This window comes from Chrysemys picta, chromosome 8 (assembly GCF_011386835.1).
Source record: "Chrysemys picta bellii isolate R12L10 chromosome 8, ASM1138683v2, whole genome shotgun sequence".
NCBI lineage: Eukaryota > Metazoa > Chordata > Testudines > Emydidae > Chrysemys > Chrysemys picta.
This window is the reverse complement of record NC_088798.1, coordinates 66,399,978-66,415,738: the sequence shown is the minus strand read 5'-3', so window position 1 is coordinate 66,415,738 and position 15,761 is coordinate 66,399,978. Positions and strand designations below refer to the sequence as shown.

At 41.8% G+C, this 15,761-nt stretch overlaps 1 protein-coding gene across 26 annotated transcripts in view; it reads right to left on the bottom strand.

Moving 5' to 3' along the window:
* The window catches only part of LOC101932594 (metastasis-associated protein MTA1), a 384,146-nt gene that overhangs the window by 79,774 nt on the left and 288,611 nt on the right, over positions 1-15,761 (bottom strand). For all 26 annotated transcript variants that reach the window (XR_010590039.1, XR_010590040.1, XR_010590038.1 and 23 more), the window contains 4 exons: positions 15,566-15,629; positions 9,194-9,311; positions 6,053-6,155; positions 1,512-1,611 (listed from right to left, as the gene is read on the bottom strand). Coding sequence is in view for 23 of the 26 variants with exons in the window: in XM_065555717.1 (XP_065411789.1) it covers positions 1,512-1,611; positions 6,053-6,155; positions 9,194-9,311; positions 15,566-15,629 (385 nt within the window). In the remaining 3 variants the exon portion in view is untranslated. The remainder of the gene's footprint in view (positions 1-1,511; positions 1,612-6,052; positions 6,156-9,193; positions 9,312-15,565; positions 15,630-15,761) is intronic.

Here is a 15,761-nt window from a genome sequence, read left to right as displayed (position 1 = left end):
AGAGTGAAGGCTTTACTCTATTTCCGGTGGTTTTAAGTTACAGGTTATTTGCCAGAAGGAACCTTAACTGTTCTTACAGTTTTGTGCATTATGGATTTATTCTACAGTGCTTTGTTCTGTTCAGTTGAAATGATCCAAGCACTGGGGCTTCCAATACTTTCCTTTGGAGACTCTTCAACAAGTTCATGCATCTCACTGTCAGGAAGTTGATAGACAGCTTGAATTTTCCTTTTTGTCTCATTAAATACTAATCATTGTGATATAAGTAACGTTTTACAATACCACCACTTTATGAACTTTATTATAAATAGAGCCCTACTAAATTCACGGCCCATTTTGGTCAATTTCATGGTCACAGGATATTAAAAATCATAAATTTGATGATTTCCGCTATTTAAATCTGAAATTTCAGGTGGTGTAATTGTAGGGGTCCTGACCCAAAAAGGACCTCAAAAAGAGGTCTCAAGGTTATTGTAGGGGGGGTTGTGGTACGGCTACCCTTACTTCTGTGCTGCTGCTGACAGTGGTGCTGCCTTCAGAGCTGGTCAGCTGGAGAGCGGTGGCTGCTAGCTGGGAGCCCAGCTCTGAAGGCAGAACCGCCACCAGCAGCAGCACAGAAGTAAGGATGGCATAGTATGGTATTGCCACTTTTACTTCTACGCTGCTGCCTGCAAAGCTGGGCTCTCAGTCAGCAGTCGCCACTCACCAGCCACCCAGCTCTGAAGGCAGCAGCGCAGAAGGGTGGCATGGCATGGCATTGCCACCCTTACTTCTGTGCTGCTGCTGGCGGGGCACTGCCTTCAGAGCTGGGCACCTGGCCAACAGCCACCGCTCTCCAGTTGCCCAGCTCTGAAGGCAGCTCAGAAATAAGGGTGGCAATACTGTTACCCCCCTAAAATAACCTTGCCACCCCCCTGCAACTCCCTTTTGGGTCAGGACCCCCAATTTGAGAAACGCTGGTCTCCCCCCATGTGAAATCTATATAGTATAGGGTAAAAATACACAAAAGACCAGATTTCACAGTCTGTGACGCATTTTTCACGGCTGTGAATTTGGTAGGGCCATAGTTATAAATAACTCAATATAGAGAAGGAACAGGCTGTACTGAAATTTAGCAAACACCAGTAGGGAACAATATATTTGATAGCCAAGTTTTCTGTTCTGATCTTTTTCACCCATTGATGGCTAGAATATTCCCTGATTTTTTTGGAATTGATCAGATGCAGTGTTCCAAAGCTATCATGTTGAAAACAACAGATTAGTTGGCTGTGTGTAAGACAGCTACTTAGTGTGTGTACCACAGGAGATGACTGAGAAGCACTGGGCAGAAAACATTGCAATAAAATTCAAAAAAGGTTGGCAGTAATCTAATTGCAGCATTTACCTAATTGTACCTTTACAAAACCAGTAGCTGAATCTCAATCACAATCCACCTGCCCGTCCTTCCATGTGCCTATTGCCGTAGCAGAGGGGCATATTTTACATTTCTCTCAAAATCCTCTTAATCTTACCAGTGTGATGTCCCTGGAAGCTGCAGCAGCACTCATGTGCAAACTTGGCTGTCTGACAGAACTACTGCAGTCTAGGGCCCGGGCAAATGTACCAACAGAGCTGAAAAGGAATAAGAGAACATTAACCTTGCATGCAAAGTGAATACAGGAAAATCCACACACGCGATTTCTTAGGCTAGCAGGCTCACAGTGAACAGCTCTGGCATTCATCTCCATTACTTTGTGTCTCCATTACTTCATATCAGGACTTACCGTTATGTTCCGGCTCTGAGCCAGAGAGCCTTTTCATCACATGGCTTGCTATTACATATGCTTCATTCTGCTTAGCTCACAGGGCCCTAAGTTACGTTCAGGCATGCATAGCAGAAAGCACAAGGAGAGAGAGACACTCTCGAGGATCACATTGGGACACATCCTTGTCTCCCCACCCCTCAAGAGATATGGATAGGTCAGCCTTGAACTTGGAAACCTGATCTACATCAAGTTTCAGGCACATCAAAACCTTTCCATGAAGATAAGAGCAGTTTTTAATTAACTGAAGGCACAAAGGAGAAGAGATAGCTGTCAAGATAACAGGTGGAAGGAGGAACAGCAGTGATCCAATTATCATTCCTCTAAGAAAGTTTCAGAAGACAGTCTGTTCACATTTAAATAGTTTCACATTCTGCAATGTATGTCATACATGCATAGTTTTGGGGGAGAGGGGTGGCGGTGGAGGACTCAGACTTTAAGGTCAGAAGGGACCATTATGATCATCTAGTCTGACCTCCCGCATGATGCAGGCCACAAAAGCTGACCCACCCCTTTTCCCTTAACTCAGCTGTTGAAGTCCCCAAATCCTGTGATTTAAAGATTTCAAGTCGCAGAGAATCCTCCAGCTAGCGACCCCCGCCCCATGCTGTGGAGGAAGGCGAAAAACCTCCAGGGCCTCTGTCAATCTACCCTGGAGGAAAATTCCTTCCTGACCCCATATATGGCGATCAGTAGAACCCCGAGCATGCAGGCAAGATTCTCCAGCCAGACCCTCATTGACTATTGATACTATTTACCAGCGATGGCACGTAGTTGACTAATTGACTAAAATCACGTTATCCCATCAAATCATTCCCTCCATAAACTTATCTAGCTTAATCTTAAAGCCAGAGAGGTCTTTCACCCCCACTGTTTCCCTCGGAAGGCTGTTCCAAAATTTCACCCCTCTGATGGTTAGAAACCTTCGTCTAATTTCAAGCCTAAACTTCCCCACGGCCAGTTTATATCCATTCGTTCTCGTGTCCACATTAGTACTGAGCTGAAATAATTCCTCTCCCTCCCTGGTATTTATCCCTCTGATATATTTAAAGAGAGCAATCATATCCCCCCTCAGCCTTCTTTTGGTTAGGGTAAACAAACCGAGCTCCTCGAGTCTCCTTTCATATGACAGGTTTTCCATTCCTCTGATCATCCTAGTGGCCCTTCTCTGTACCCGTTCCAGTTTGAGTTCATCCTTTTTAAACATGGGAGACCAGAACTGCACACAGTACTCCAAATGAGGTCTCACCAGTGCCTTGTATAACGGAAGCAGCACCTCCTTATCCCTACTAGATATACCTCGCCTAATGCATCCCAAGACCGCATTAGCTTTTTTCACGGCCACGTCACATTGCCGACTCATAGTCATCCTGCGGAGAACCAGGACTCCGAGGTCCTTCTCCTCCTCTGTTACTTCCAACCGATGCGTCCCCAGCTTATAACTAAAATTCTTGTTAGTCATCCCTAAATGCATCACCTTACACTTTTCACTATTAAATTTCATCCTATTTCTATTACTCCAATTTACAAGGTCATCCAAGTCTCCCTGCAGGATATCCCGATCGTTCTCCAAATTGGCAATACCTCCCAACTTTGTGTCATCCGCAAACTTTATCAGCCCACTTCTACATTTGCTTCCGAGGTTATTAATAAATAGATTAAATAAATCCACACACACGATTTCTTAGGCTAGCAGGCTCACAGTGAACAGCTCTGGCATTCATCTCCATTACTTTGTGTCTCCATTACTTCATAGGAAGATAGCAATCCAACTCTTCATGCCAGCCTCTCCAACTTATCATGCCCATTATACAAAAATTCATTAGGCCCCCCAAAGTCCCATGACCTTCCTCATTCCCAGTCTTCACTATATCCACATTCACCACTTGTCACACCCAGCTTGTCAGGTCTTTCCAAATTTCTCAGATATATCAACGGGTGGGAGTCTTGGCAAGAAGCATATTTTTAATATATTATATATAAAAATATAAATATAAACAAATAAGGGCGTGCTCTCCTTTTTCCTCATCTACCTCCCCTTATTCCCCACCAGCTGTTACTCCCCAATTATCTGTTCTCAATTTTCCTCCCTCTCACTGTTCCAGTAGAATCCACTGTGATGTGTCTGAGGCTCTAGCTTTAATAAGTTTTGCTTCTCTACTCACACACCTCAATGAAAGTAGAAATGCTGTGGGAGAATCAACACAAAACTTACTAAAGCCAATGAATTCCACAGTGAATTCATCTTAGCTCAGCCACAACGCACAGGACTAGAAAGGGTATGTCTAGATAAGGAAAAACAGGTTAGCCAACAACAAACAAGCATTAGCTAACCCTGACATTTTCTGTAGTATAGATACAAGCTAACATTTTTACTTCAACTTAGCCAACTGAGGTCAACCCTTGGCTCCCCAGTAGGTCTGAGCAGTCAATCTAGCACTTTAAGCTCTCTCAAACTGGACAAGCAAAAATTGCTAGTCATTTTTTAAAATATTGATGAAAGTTCCCTTCAATGGCACATTCAAGAATCAGAAAAATAAACCATTTTGTGCACTTTGAGATGAGTATGAGCCCTTTCCATCTTGCTTCTTAACAATATTTCGCATTTTATTATAGAAGAATTATTTCCCTTTACTATTCACTTCACACACTCGTTTGTTCCCTACTATGTCCTTCAACAGCATCTTACTCAACATGCTAAATTCCTTCATTGATGCTTTTTCCTTCTTGCATGTAATAACTGCATCAAATGGGGTCCACTCTACAAGTCCTTCAGTCCAAAGAGCGCTCTTCAATGCCATATCCTCTATCACACCATATGCTAACATGTCTTCCTTTATGACATCCCACTATTTCTTTTTGAGTTGGCCTCTTTTTCTTTCAGTCTTGATCCATTAGATGCTTATCCACATAGTTGTCAGGACTGCATTTTACATGACCAAACTATGTGAACCTGCACTCCCTCATTTTTTCCATTTATGAGTGTTACTTTGAGCTTGTCTCCAACGTCCTCATTCCTCATGTGGACTCTCTTGTTTACACCACTCATCCATCTCAACATTCGTATTTCTGTGGATGCGATCATTTGCTCATTTTTTTTCTTTGTTGCCCAATACTTCCAGCCATACTTTCAAACTGGATGGACCACAATTCTATAGATTTTCCCTTTTAATCTTATTGGGATCTTCCCGTCACATATTACACCACTTCTCTCTCTCTCTCTCTCTCTCTCTCTCTCTCTCAATTTGAGCCAGGCATTTATTATCCAAGCTCTAATTTCACCGTCCTTTTACCCAGAGTCTGGAGCCCATAATACTTGAAACTTTGCGTTTTTGGCATTGTCTGCCCACCTAGTTTCAACCATTATTCTTCAGTGTTCACATTATTCATATTCACAGTACTTTTTTTTCCTCCTTTGCTAATTTTGCATCCATGTCTCTCCTACACGTCTCCATTTATCAAGATCCTCTTCTAAACTATATTTCCCCTCACTGCATAGATGGCTACAGGAGGGAGGGACAGCTCAGTGGTTGGCGCATTGGCCTGCTAAACCCAGGGTTGTGAGTCCTCAAGGGGGCCACTTACAGATCTGGGGCAAAAATCAGTACTTGGTATTGCTAGTGAAGGCAGGGAGCTGGACTCAATGACCTTTCAGAGTCCCTTCCAGTTCTATGAGATAGGTATATCTCCATATATTTTTATATTTATATCATCTACAAACAACATGCATCAAGGTGTCTTCACCTGTATGTTCCTGGCAAGGGTACCAGGATGAGTAATGAGATCAATGTACATTTTCAACCTCTACTAACTGTACAGATTTTGAAGATTTTGCCCAAAAATAAATTGCATCTACATAATCTAGCAATGCTATTTGAAAACCCTTACCCCACTCCCATCAAAATGTTAAAATAGGTATTTCAGTAACCTCCCAGGATACGGTTCTCCATAATTCCTGTATTTTGTTTGCATTTTCTGTCTCCGATTGGGAACAACAATTCAGTCTCATATCTTGCACTTCAAGTCACATACCCCATTTAGACAAGCGAAACACATCTTTTTTTAAAAAGGAGCAAGTGAACCAGCAACCAAAAAAGTTCATACCAGAAGAGAGAGAGAGAACACGAACATTGGGTTCGGGATAGGAGAAGGTGAAACAAGAAATCACCACCAAAATTTACAAAAAAAAAAAAAAAAAAAAGTTAAAGTTCTTTAGTTTTTTCCCCCAAGGAAAGGCCAAATTTTCTTACCGTGCTACCACCAAGAACTGGTCTATCTGTTTGTCTATTAGCGGATTAAATGCTTCCCAAACTTTTGTTTCAAGTTTTGATTGATCTCTTCCATCTTCTTCACCTGGTTGAAATGCAAGTTAGAAATGTTTTGGCATAGCAGCTTTCAGAAAGAATAAAAGTGTTTTTCTTCTGTATTTCATCTCTCCCAAAAAATATGTAACTGCCAGGCCCTTGGTCTATTAAAGCACATTAACTTGCTGTTTGTGTGGCCGTGGCAGGAAAGCCTTTCACCCAGTCTGAACAACTTTTTCACCATGTCATGCAGAAAAAGTTGGCCTATATTCTTAGTGTGTTATGTCTATAGAAAGATATTGCATACTTTAATATTTTTTAAACAAAAATGTACTGTTAAATACAAGCACTATCTTCCATTCTAAAAATGACCCAAGCAACCCCTGGAAATACTAGGAAGTTCATGCTGCAGCATAAAGTTGAAACATACCATGTGATTGACAATGATAACAGAATGCTGAGAAATTGGGATCTTTCCACACAGTATGCGTCTGACGAATTGGGTATTCACCCACGAAAGCTCAAGCTCCAATACGTCTGTTAGTCTATAAGGTGCCACAAGACTCTTTGCCGCTTTTTACAGATCCAGACTAACACGGCTACCCCTCTGATACTCCACAGAGTATGAGTATCATACTCATTTGGCCATTAAATACATTTTTAAATGCACACCTTCGTTGTGATTCTTCCCTCACTTCACCTCCACTTTAAGGATTGCCACATTTTACAGTCTCTATATTAGTGTACCTCTTTTTCCCCTCTATTAAACCTTTTACTTCCACCTTCCCTGTGTCATTTGCCCCACTGTTCCCCCACATTTTTTACCTTTCTTCCTCCCATTCTTTTTTCTCTCCCCTCATCCCAAACACTCTCTCCAGTCCCCCAAAATCCACAACTCCTCCTCACACAGCAGCCCCAGCAATACACACATTAATCAGCTGATCGGGGGGGGGGCAGAGTGGAGCTGTATGAAGGACATCAGCACACTGTTGGGCAAATCTTTTCCTCGACCATCTTCCCTCTCTATAGTTTCTTCTCTTCCCAGCCCAGTGAACATTGGCTTCCCTTTTATTCTCTACAGAAGATCTGAAGATTCTTCTTCCACCTAGCCCTGTCTTCCCAATGTGTGGAGAGGGTGGTCCATAAAGGTTAACACGTCCTCCTGTAATGTTCGGAGGCTAGTCCAGTTGCAGCTGAAACATGCCAGTTTCCCAAGCAGAGAAAATAGAAACCCTGATCTGTGATCCACCCCCTTCTGCCTGGTCTAAAACTAAGCTAGATAATGTCAGCAACGCACAGATCAAAGCACCAATGTTACTGCACACCTCTGGCCAGAAGAGCAGCACAATCAGAAGATTTGATGGAGATCTTGGACTGTGGTTCGCAGCTGTTCCCCCTCTGGGGAAGGGAAGGCACCCACCAGAGGCACGCGAGAGAGAAAGAAAGAACGAGAACTGGAGGGGATAAGAGTGAATATCTGTTTGCTTCCCCTCCTTCAGGGCCTGAGAGTGTTGGAAAGCAAAGATCCCCAGAGCTCCAGCTCCCTCTTCCCTTGGGCTTGCAGGAAAAGGGACAATGATTCCTACAGTTCTCCCTCTCCCTTACATGCATCAGGAGACAGCAGTAAATCCCCACAATTTTCTTTGTCCTAGAACACAGTTCATGCCAGCAAATCCTTAATCGCTCCTGCTCTATAAGTGAGAGTTCCAGCATCACAAGTTTGCAGATGACACTAAACTGGGAGGAGTGGTAGATACGCTGGAGGGTAGGGATAGGATACAGAGGGACCTAGACAAATTAGAGGATTGGGCCAAAAGAAATCTGATGAGGTTCAACAAGGACAAGTGTAGAGTCCTGCACATAGGATGGAAGAATCCCATGCACTCTATAGACTAGGGACCGAATGGCTAGGCAGCAGTTCTTCAGAAAAGGACCTAGGGGTTACAGTGGACGAAAAGCTGGATATATGAGTCGAGAGCGTACCCTTGTTGCCAAGAAGGCTAACGGTATTTTGGGCTGTATGAGTAGGGGCATTGCCAGCAAATTGAGGGACGTGATCATTCCCCTCTATTTGACATTGGTGAGGCCTCATCTGGAGTACTGTGTCCAGTTTTGGGCCTGACACTACAAGAAGGATGTGGAAAAATTAGAAAGAGTGCAGTGGAGGGCAACAAAAATGATTAGGGCGATGGAGCACATGACTTATGAGGAGAGGCTGAGGAAACTGGGATTGTTTAGTCTGCAGAAGAGAAGAATGAGGGGGGATTTGATAGCTGCTTTCAACTACCTGAAAGGGGGTTGCAAAGAAGATGGCTCTAGACTGTCCTCAGTGGTACCTGATGACAGAACAAGGAGTAATGGTCTCAAGTTGCAGTGGGGGAGGTTTAGGTTGGATATCAGGAAAAACTTGTTCACTAGGAGGGTGGTGAAGCACTGGAATGGGTTACCTAGGGAGGTGGTGGAATCTCCTTCCTTAATGGTTTTTAAGGTCAGGCTTGACAAAGCCCTGGCTGGGATGATTTAGTTGGGGATTGGTCCTGCTTTGAGCAGGGGGTTGTACTAGATGACCTCCTGAGGTCCCTTCCAACCCTGATATGCTATGATTCTATGAGCTCAGCCAAAAGTGATTGGTGGTTAGATGGCTGTTGGGAGTGGGCACCCAGGAGTAATGGGCAGACAGTATTTAATGGGTGATTGGTTGGGAAGGACCCTTGGTGTGAGGAGAGGGTTGATTCAGAACACAAAAACACCTTTCATGTGCGTGGTGAAAATTTGGGCTCCCCAAGGCAAATCTCAATTAAATAAAAAAAAGAAGAATAGGTTCAGAGGGAACCAATTAATCCAATCTGTTGCAACAGCTTTTATGACCTGGACAACTGCCCACTTGAGCTTGGACTGAAACCCAACTAATTGCCTTCAGCTGGTAACACCACATTAGCCTCTAAGAAACCAGGACATAGTCCCCACCATGTGACCTAGAAGTGAAAGAGTCCATAACCCATGAGCCAACAGTCCATTTAAAAAAAAAAAAAAAAAGACATTTTCAACATGATATCTTGACAATTCTAATGAAATCATGGAAATTACCCTCTTTTAATAAGTCTGTTATATCTGCCTGGTATCTGTTTCCAACACGAATCTCTCCTTTATCAGCCAGGAGAGTCTTTTGCTGTGGATCATACACTAGTGAATAAAAGAAGAAATCCTAAAAATAAAACAAAGACAAAAGGCAAGCAACATTATTAACATTATTGGTAGCTAGTGGCCAGTTTTTAATTACAGGTTTTTTTTTTAATCAAGTGGATGAACTATGAACCAAACACCAGTCTTAAAAAACAAAATGAAATACTATGACTTTCTTCTGAAAATAAAACAGTACTCCTCCCAAATGGCTTCATTTACTTAGGAACACATATACAGTCATTACAGCTAACAGGAGCACAATTTCCTCTTGTATGATACAAATGAGGCTCTGGCACCACAATGACCAACATCCCAGAACAAAGTGACACATACACAGTATAAGGATCTAAACAAAACCATTAAAATTAATAATACCCTATGGTGGTGAATTCTCCTCCTCACGCAGGAGACTACACCACATGGCACTGCTGAGGCAATTAAAAATGCGACTGTGCCTTGCAATATTTCAGAGAGCAACCAATGAGCCCTTTGGCAGCTACCTACACTGTGAGGGTATGTGGACTCCTCCCGCAATATACATTCCTCGCTGCCCATACATAGAGGTGTAGAGGGCAGGGAAAATAAAGCAGTGCTGCTGGATGGCGGTATTGTGCACTCCAGCTCACTTTGAGCCTCAATGGGGAACAATAAGTTGTACAAGCCCAAGGAACGGAAGAAGCCATTGCTAGGTCACAACACACATTCAGCCACATGGTAGACTACTGTAGTCTAAAGGCTTACAACTGCAAGTCACTTCTGCTTCTTGAGCCCCACTTGCATGCGCAAACACATACCACAGGCGCATCCAGGGTTGACAAGAAAGTATCAGTGAAGTTTTCCCCTTCCCGCTGTATTTCTATTGCTCCAATAATAATGGTATCCAGTTATCAAATCCAAGAACTTTAAACTTTTGAATAGTCTCGATAGCAAGGAAAGAGTCCATCCTGATCTCCTGCAGCAGAGGGAGCACCAATCCGATTTCCACTTTAGACTGAACTCTCCAAGCCTGTTAATAGTCTTATTTTGTGTTTTGCACAGTATGGAGCATGATGCTGGTGCTTAACAAAGGCCTGATCCTAAGCCCCATTCACAAAAATGGGAGCCTTCCCATTGGACTTGAATAGGCATTGGAGCAGGGCCTACATGACTCTGAATAAGAATATTGGGCCTAATTCTCATGCACACTAACGGTGCTTTACATCACTCTCACAGTATAAAGGGGCCGCACTGTGGGCGTAAATGTAATTGATGCCAGAGCCGTGCAAGGCAGCTTTAGTGCTGATGAGAATTAGGCTCATCATCTTGTCAGTTATAAAACATTTAAGTCAGTATTGTCACAAACAAAAGTAAAAGGGGTTTTTGTTTTGCATCTCTCAGTATTACAAATGCAAGTGTTTTGTGTTTTAGCCCCAGAGTATACATCTCTAGGGCTGCAGAATATCTAGTGTAACAGTTGTCATTCTCAGGCAGATTGGCCAGCAAATACACAAGCAAAGCAATGTAGCATGCCATGCTATCAGCTCAGGAGGCCAGATACTCCAGTCCACTCCTTAAAGCAGTGAGATGGCCAGCGAAGAATACGGCTTGTGCAGATGAACTCTCTTCTAGAGTGAGCTGGTTCTGCCACCTCTGCTGCCACCTACCCTCCACCCCTACCAATAAGGAAAAGAGGAGACATGTCAACAGTAGGGCATAGGCAGAATGTACGGGCAGAATTCTCTTACAACACAGACTCCAGTTCTGATTTGTAAAGTCTCTTCAGTCAAGATTTTCAAAAATTGGAGTCTAAAGGCTTCTAGCTGTATATTTCAGCACCTAAGTAAACAGACAAATTTTCTGAAGTGCCTTGTAACCATCGCCTCCCATGACCTCTATAGGCAGCATTTGGATGCTCACCACTTTGGACGATCAGATCTCTGATCCAGAAGCCAACTCCAAGCATCCATTTTTTAAAACTTTAGCTTTGAAAAAAATGGTTTGTCATGTGGGATTTGCATTTTTAGTGTCCTATTGTAACTCTTCTACATTCCTTTCCCTCTAACAGTAAGTTGGCTACTGTATGTTTCGCTGGCTAGAGAATGTAGATATTTACTTACTGAAACTTCCAAACAAATTTCTATTTAAAAAAAAAAAAAATCTTTCTATTTCTGTTTAGGAAGAAAAACCCAACCCTCTCTACTGTTCTCATCCTTGTTCCCAAAAGAAATATGACAAGTTCTGTTTTTCTTAAGTTTGGTAGCAGATTCATCAACATAAAAGATCTCAAATACTGAAAATTGTCTTGACTTACGGTCCTCCTCTCAGCCATTAGAAGGAAGATAGACACCTGGTATCCCTGAGCAAGGTGCAAGGGAGCTTGTTGCCCCAAGCTGTGGTGCAAAGCCCCTGCCACCTTCCTCCAAGACTCTACTAGGAAGAACGCAAGTTCTGCTGTATGCTGCTCTTTAAACAGGCTTTTCAAAAAACTACTCCTATGGAATTAAGTTTGTAGCAATGTAGTCTCACTTTTACTGGAGTCCAAATGCAAAGAATACTCCAGGGAAGCTGAGAGTTCCGTCACCTCAAAAGGCCAGCTAGACTCTCCTCACCACCTGGTGGTGGAAGTTGCATTAGCCCATCTCCAGAAGAGTCAAAATGCTGGAAAAAGTTATATTCAAACCTACATAGGAAATGGCATAGTCCTTTCACAAAGTCTGTGCTCATTTTAGCTGTAAAAACTGTATACACCTCATTCACAACACTGCTTGAAAGGAAGAAAAGAGAAAATTAAAAATATATAAAATATCATTTGTGCTCAACATGTTTAGAAAAAATCAAAATAGATTGCTGGAATTAGAACGGAACTATGAAGAAAATGAGGTGTGGCACACGTGTTCTGAATGTCCCTTTCTGATCCTGACCCCACCCTAATTTGTCAGTAACGTTAGCCAAAGACCAAAGCCAAAGGAATCTACAGAAAAAGTAGGGAAAGAGAAATGGCCAGAAAAAAAAAATGGCTGACATGGACAGGAAAATATTTTGTTGTTTGCAGTGTTATTGTGGCTATATCGGTCTGAGGATCTTTTACTGGACCAACTTCAGTTGGTGAAAGACACAAGCTTTCAAGCTTGCACAGAGCACGAAAGAATGCCTCTTTCAGTAGCAAAAGTTGGTCCAATAAAAAGATATTCTCCCCCGTCCCCCCCCCCCCCATCTCTCTAAGGAAAATACAGAAATCAAGAGATGTTGGTCAGTTGGGAATTCGTACCAACTAATCTAAGGTCAGAAACACTAATTAGCTAACTGTCTTGGCAGTCTGTTAATTGGATTTTGCCAGCTCAATTAAAAACATACTACAGTTTATTTTTCCTTTTCAGGGCCATTCACAGAAGCAGCCTGAGCAGGCAGCCACCCATGGCGCAAAGTTCTCCCAGGCTGCTGGACACATGCTTGCAAGGCAATGAAATAGTTTGGGGACATAAAACATTGCGTGGAGTGGAGGAGGAAGTGTTCTGTGTTCTCATCCCAACCCTCTTTGGGATCAACGACTACAGTAAATTCAGATTCTCCCCCTGGCTTCTCTTCCTTATTCTTCCCCTCTTCCAAATGCAATCTGAACCAGCAGTGGTGTCAGTGCTAGCCTGCCCCAAGGAGTTTAACAAAACTTTCCACTGGAAGGGGTATCTAAGCAAACCTCCGCTACCCAGCTGAAGATCACTTCCGTTTAGTCCATGACCTCCCCCAGAAGTTTAGCCTGTATGTCTCACTTACTACCAGGTACACAGTCCCGGGTCTGACTCCACCTCTCCCAGGAGCAGGCACCACGTGCGGGGGCCAGATTCCAGATCTCTAGGACACTGTTTTTCCTTTTTCAATGCCATGTTTGAAATTGAAAGTGTAGTTTTCAGGGATGGGGGGGAAAAGGTAAGGAGGTTGAAAGGGACAGGCAGGTATTACACCACCTATTATGAATTTATGGGAGGGCAATTGTCTCCTATTCTCCCCACTCTCTTCAGCCCTTTCTTTTCATTGCTCTCTCCATGCTCCACACCCACACGTTTTCTAAAACTCTCAATTTCTCTCCATCTTCTATGTCTACTAAGTTTGTTAGCATTAAAACAGGTCCTTACTGTGGTAACAGAACACCTTCATGAAACCTCTCTTATTGTGTGAAGTTTCTTCCCAAAATGCCTGCTCAGTTTTAAAAATAGCCAATATCACTCAGCCCAGAATTCTGACAGTTCAAAGGGAAAGTTACCAGGGTTCTAATCACAGATTTGCACCTGAACTGCTGCATGACTGTGGGCACGTCAGTTCACCTCTGTCTCAGTTTGCCCATCTCTGTAATGGGGATAAATATACTTCTTTCCTTTGAAAAGTGTCTCAAGATCTGTAGGATGAAGAGCACTAAACAACTAAGTATTATCAAATAATGAAACTAACTAGGCTTTCTAAACTTGCATTTTCAATTGGCATTTTCTCAGCTACCTGCTGCTGGTGACCATTTTCTGAATTCAATGGGCCTTGTTTGACACCCTGTCCATTTGGCAGCCTTAGGTGAGACTCGCCATGTTTCTAGTTTAACATTCTGAAAAGAAAATTGAATATTCAGCAAGTCACTTTTTAAAAAAAATCTTAAACATGAATATCAGATTCAATTTAATTTTCTGACTATTAAACAAGTATTAAAGGAGGTTAGAAATGTATTTATAAGGAAGCTTGATCAAGGAACAGATTCCAGTTTACAATTTGCAAGACCTGTTTTTTTTAAACAAATTAACAGCTGTTGCCATAATGTTTTCAATCAATAGATTTTTCCTGTCTCTCATACTTATGTAACATTTAAGTCTGCTCAAAGGACATCACCCCCCTTGCAGATGTTTGTAATACTACTATCATACAAAATTCACTTTTACTTCTCCATATAAATAAAATTTAAGAAAAACTTGCTAATAATCTCTGAAACGAAGCTCCCAGACTGTCAGGTCAAATTCCAACAAGATTGCTGACACCAGTGGGCAGCTCAGAGATGTCAATTGTAACTAAAATTAAACACACATAAATGTGTTAATATAAGATTACAGCTGCACAGTTTAAATTCACAAAAATACCAGAAAGTAAGGACCAAGGCCTAAATCTTTAGGAGATACTAGTGGTTTGGGATGCCCCAATTTTTAGGTGTTCAGTTGGAGACATCTTTAACAGGCTCGACATCCAGAGGGTGGGTGCTTGACATTTCCTGAAAGTCAATCTGGATAACCAAAAATTGAGTCACTATCAAAAATGTAGGCCTAGGGTTCCAATATAATGTTAATTCAGACAATTTAAATAGCTTCTATATCATATGATGTATATATTCTACAGCATCAATAATATAAGAGGTGCATTTAAGTCAGAAAAATAAGAATATAAAATTTTCAGTGTGCACAATGACAAACTGTCTTTGCATCCATCAGGCTAGAAAGGGAGAGTATGTGCACTAACATCATAGAAGAGATGAGGCTCCAATGACCTCTGCTAAAACTTCAGTAGCTGTCCACTGAGTTTGTTAACAAGTAATTTTCCAATTGTCTAAAATCTTTGTTTTCTCTTTCCCAGGCCTACTAGAGCACATGCTCCTCGTTAAGGAGAATGGATAAAGATTTTGAAGGAGTCTCACTACTACTGAAAGTCTAATCCTAGCTTCAAGTCTGACGCTTTAGCAGTTATGCTGTTGCATTAAAAATAGATTGGTTAGAAAAAAAATAATTTATGAATGGATCAAAAAAAAAAAAGGGGGGGGGGGGGGGGGAAATCTTCCAGAAATTAACTTTGAAGAGATACCAACCAAAATTTCAGCCTCAGTAGATAGTTCTAGAAAATGACCTTGCAAAAATAGGGCAAACTGTTTTGCAGTCTCAACTAGAAGTTACTGTTAGCAACTATTATATTACATATTTCAGTTTATTCTTGTCAACAGGTGAACCTTAATCTTTGAACTTTCAGACTGCTGGGCTGACAAAATAAGTATGGTCTTCTTTATAGGAGGAGGAATGGTTTAGTGTTGTCACAAATATATATTTAAACAATGGGCTTTGCCTGCTAGAGCAACAAAAAATTTTACAGCAAAATGAAAGTTGCAGAACCAGACAATTTTATTGACCTTAATGTTTTTACTGGCCCTGACAACACCCAGTGAACTTCAGAAATGAGAAAAGAAGAAAACCTCATAATTGGGCTACTTGCAGAAAGCCACCAATACTAAACTGTGGCAAAATAACCCGGTGAAGCTTTGCAATTCGCAAAATGGATTCATACCTCCCGTTCCAGATAGGATTTAAGGGATTCTGTCTCATTTAACAGAGTAACGCTGCATTTGCCTCTAAAAAAGAAAGAAATTACATTTTATGAAAAAAAAATATTAAACTTATGAAATATACAATGGCATTACTAACTTTTGCATAAAGTTTATTACACAGGAAGAATACTGGACCAATATTGTACTGTTTCTTCT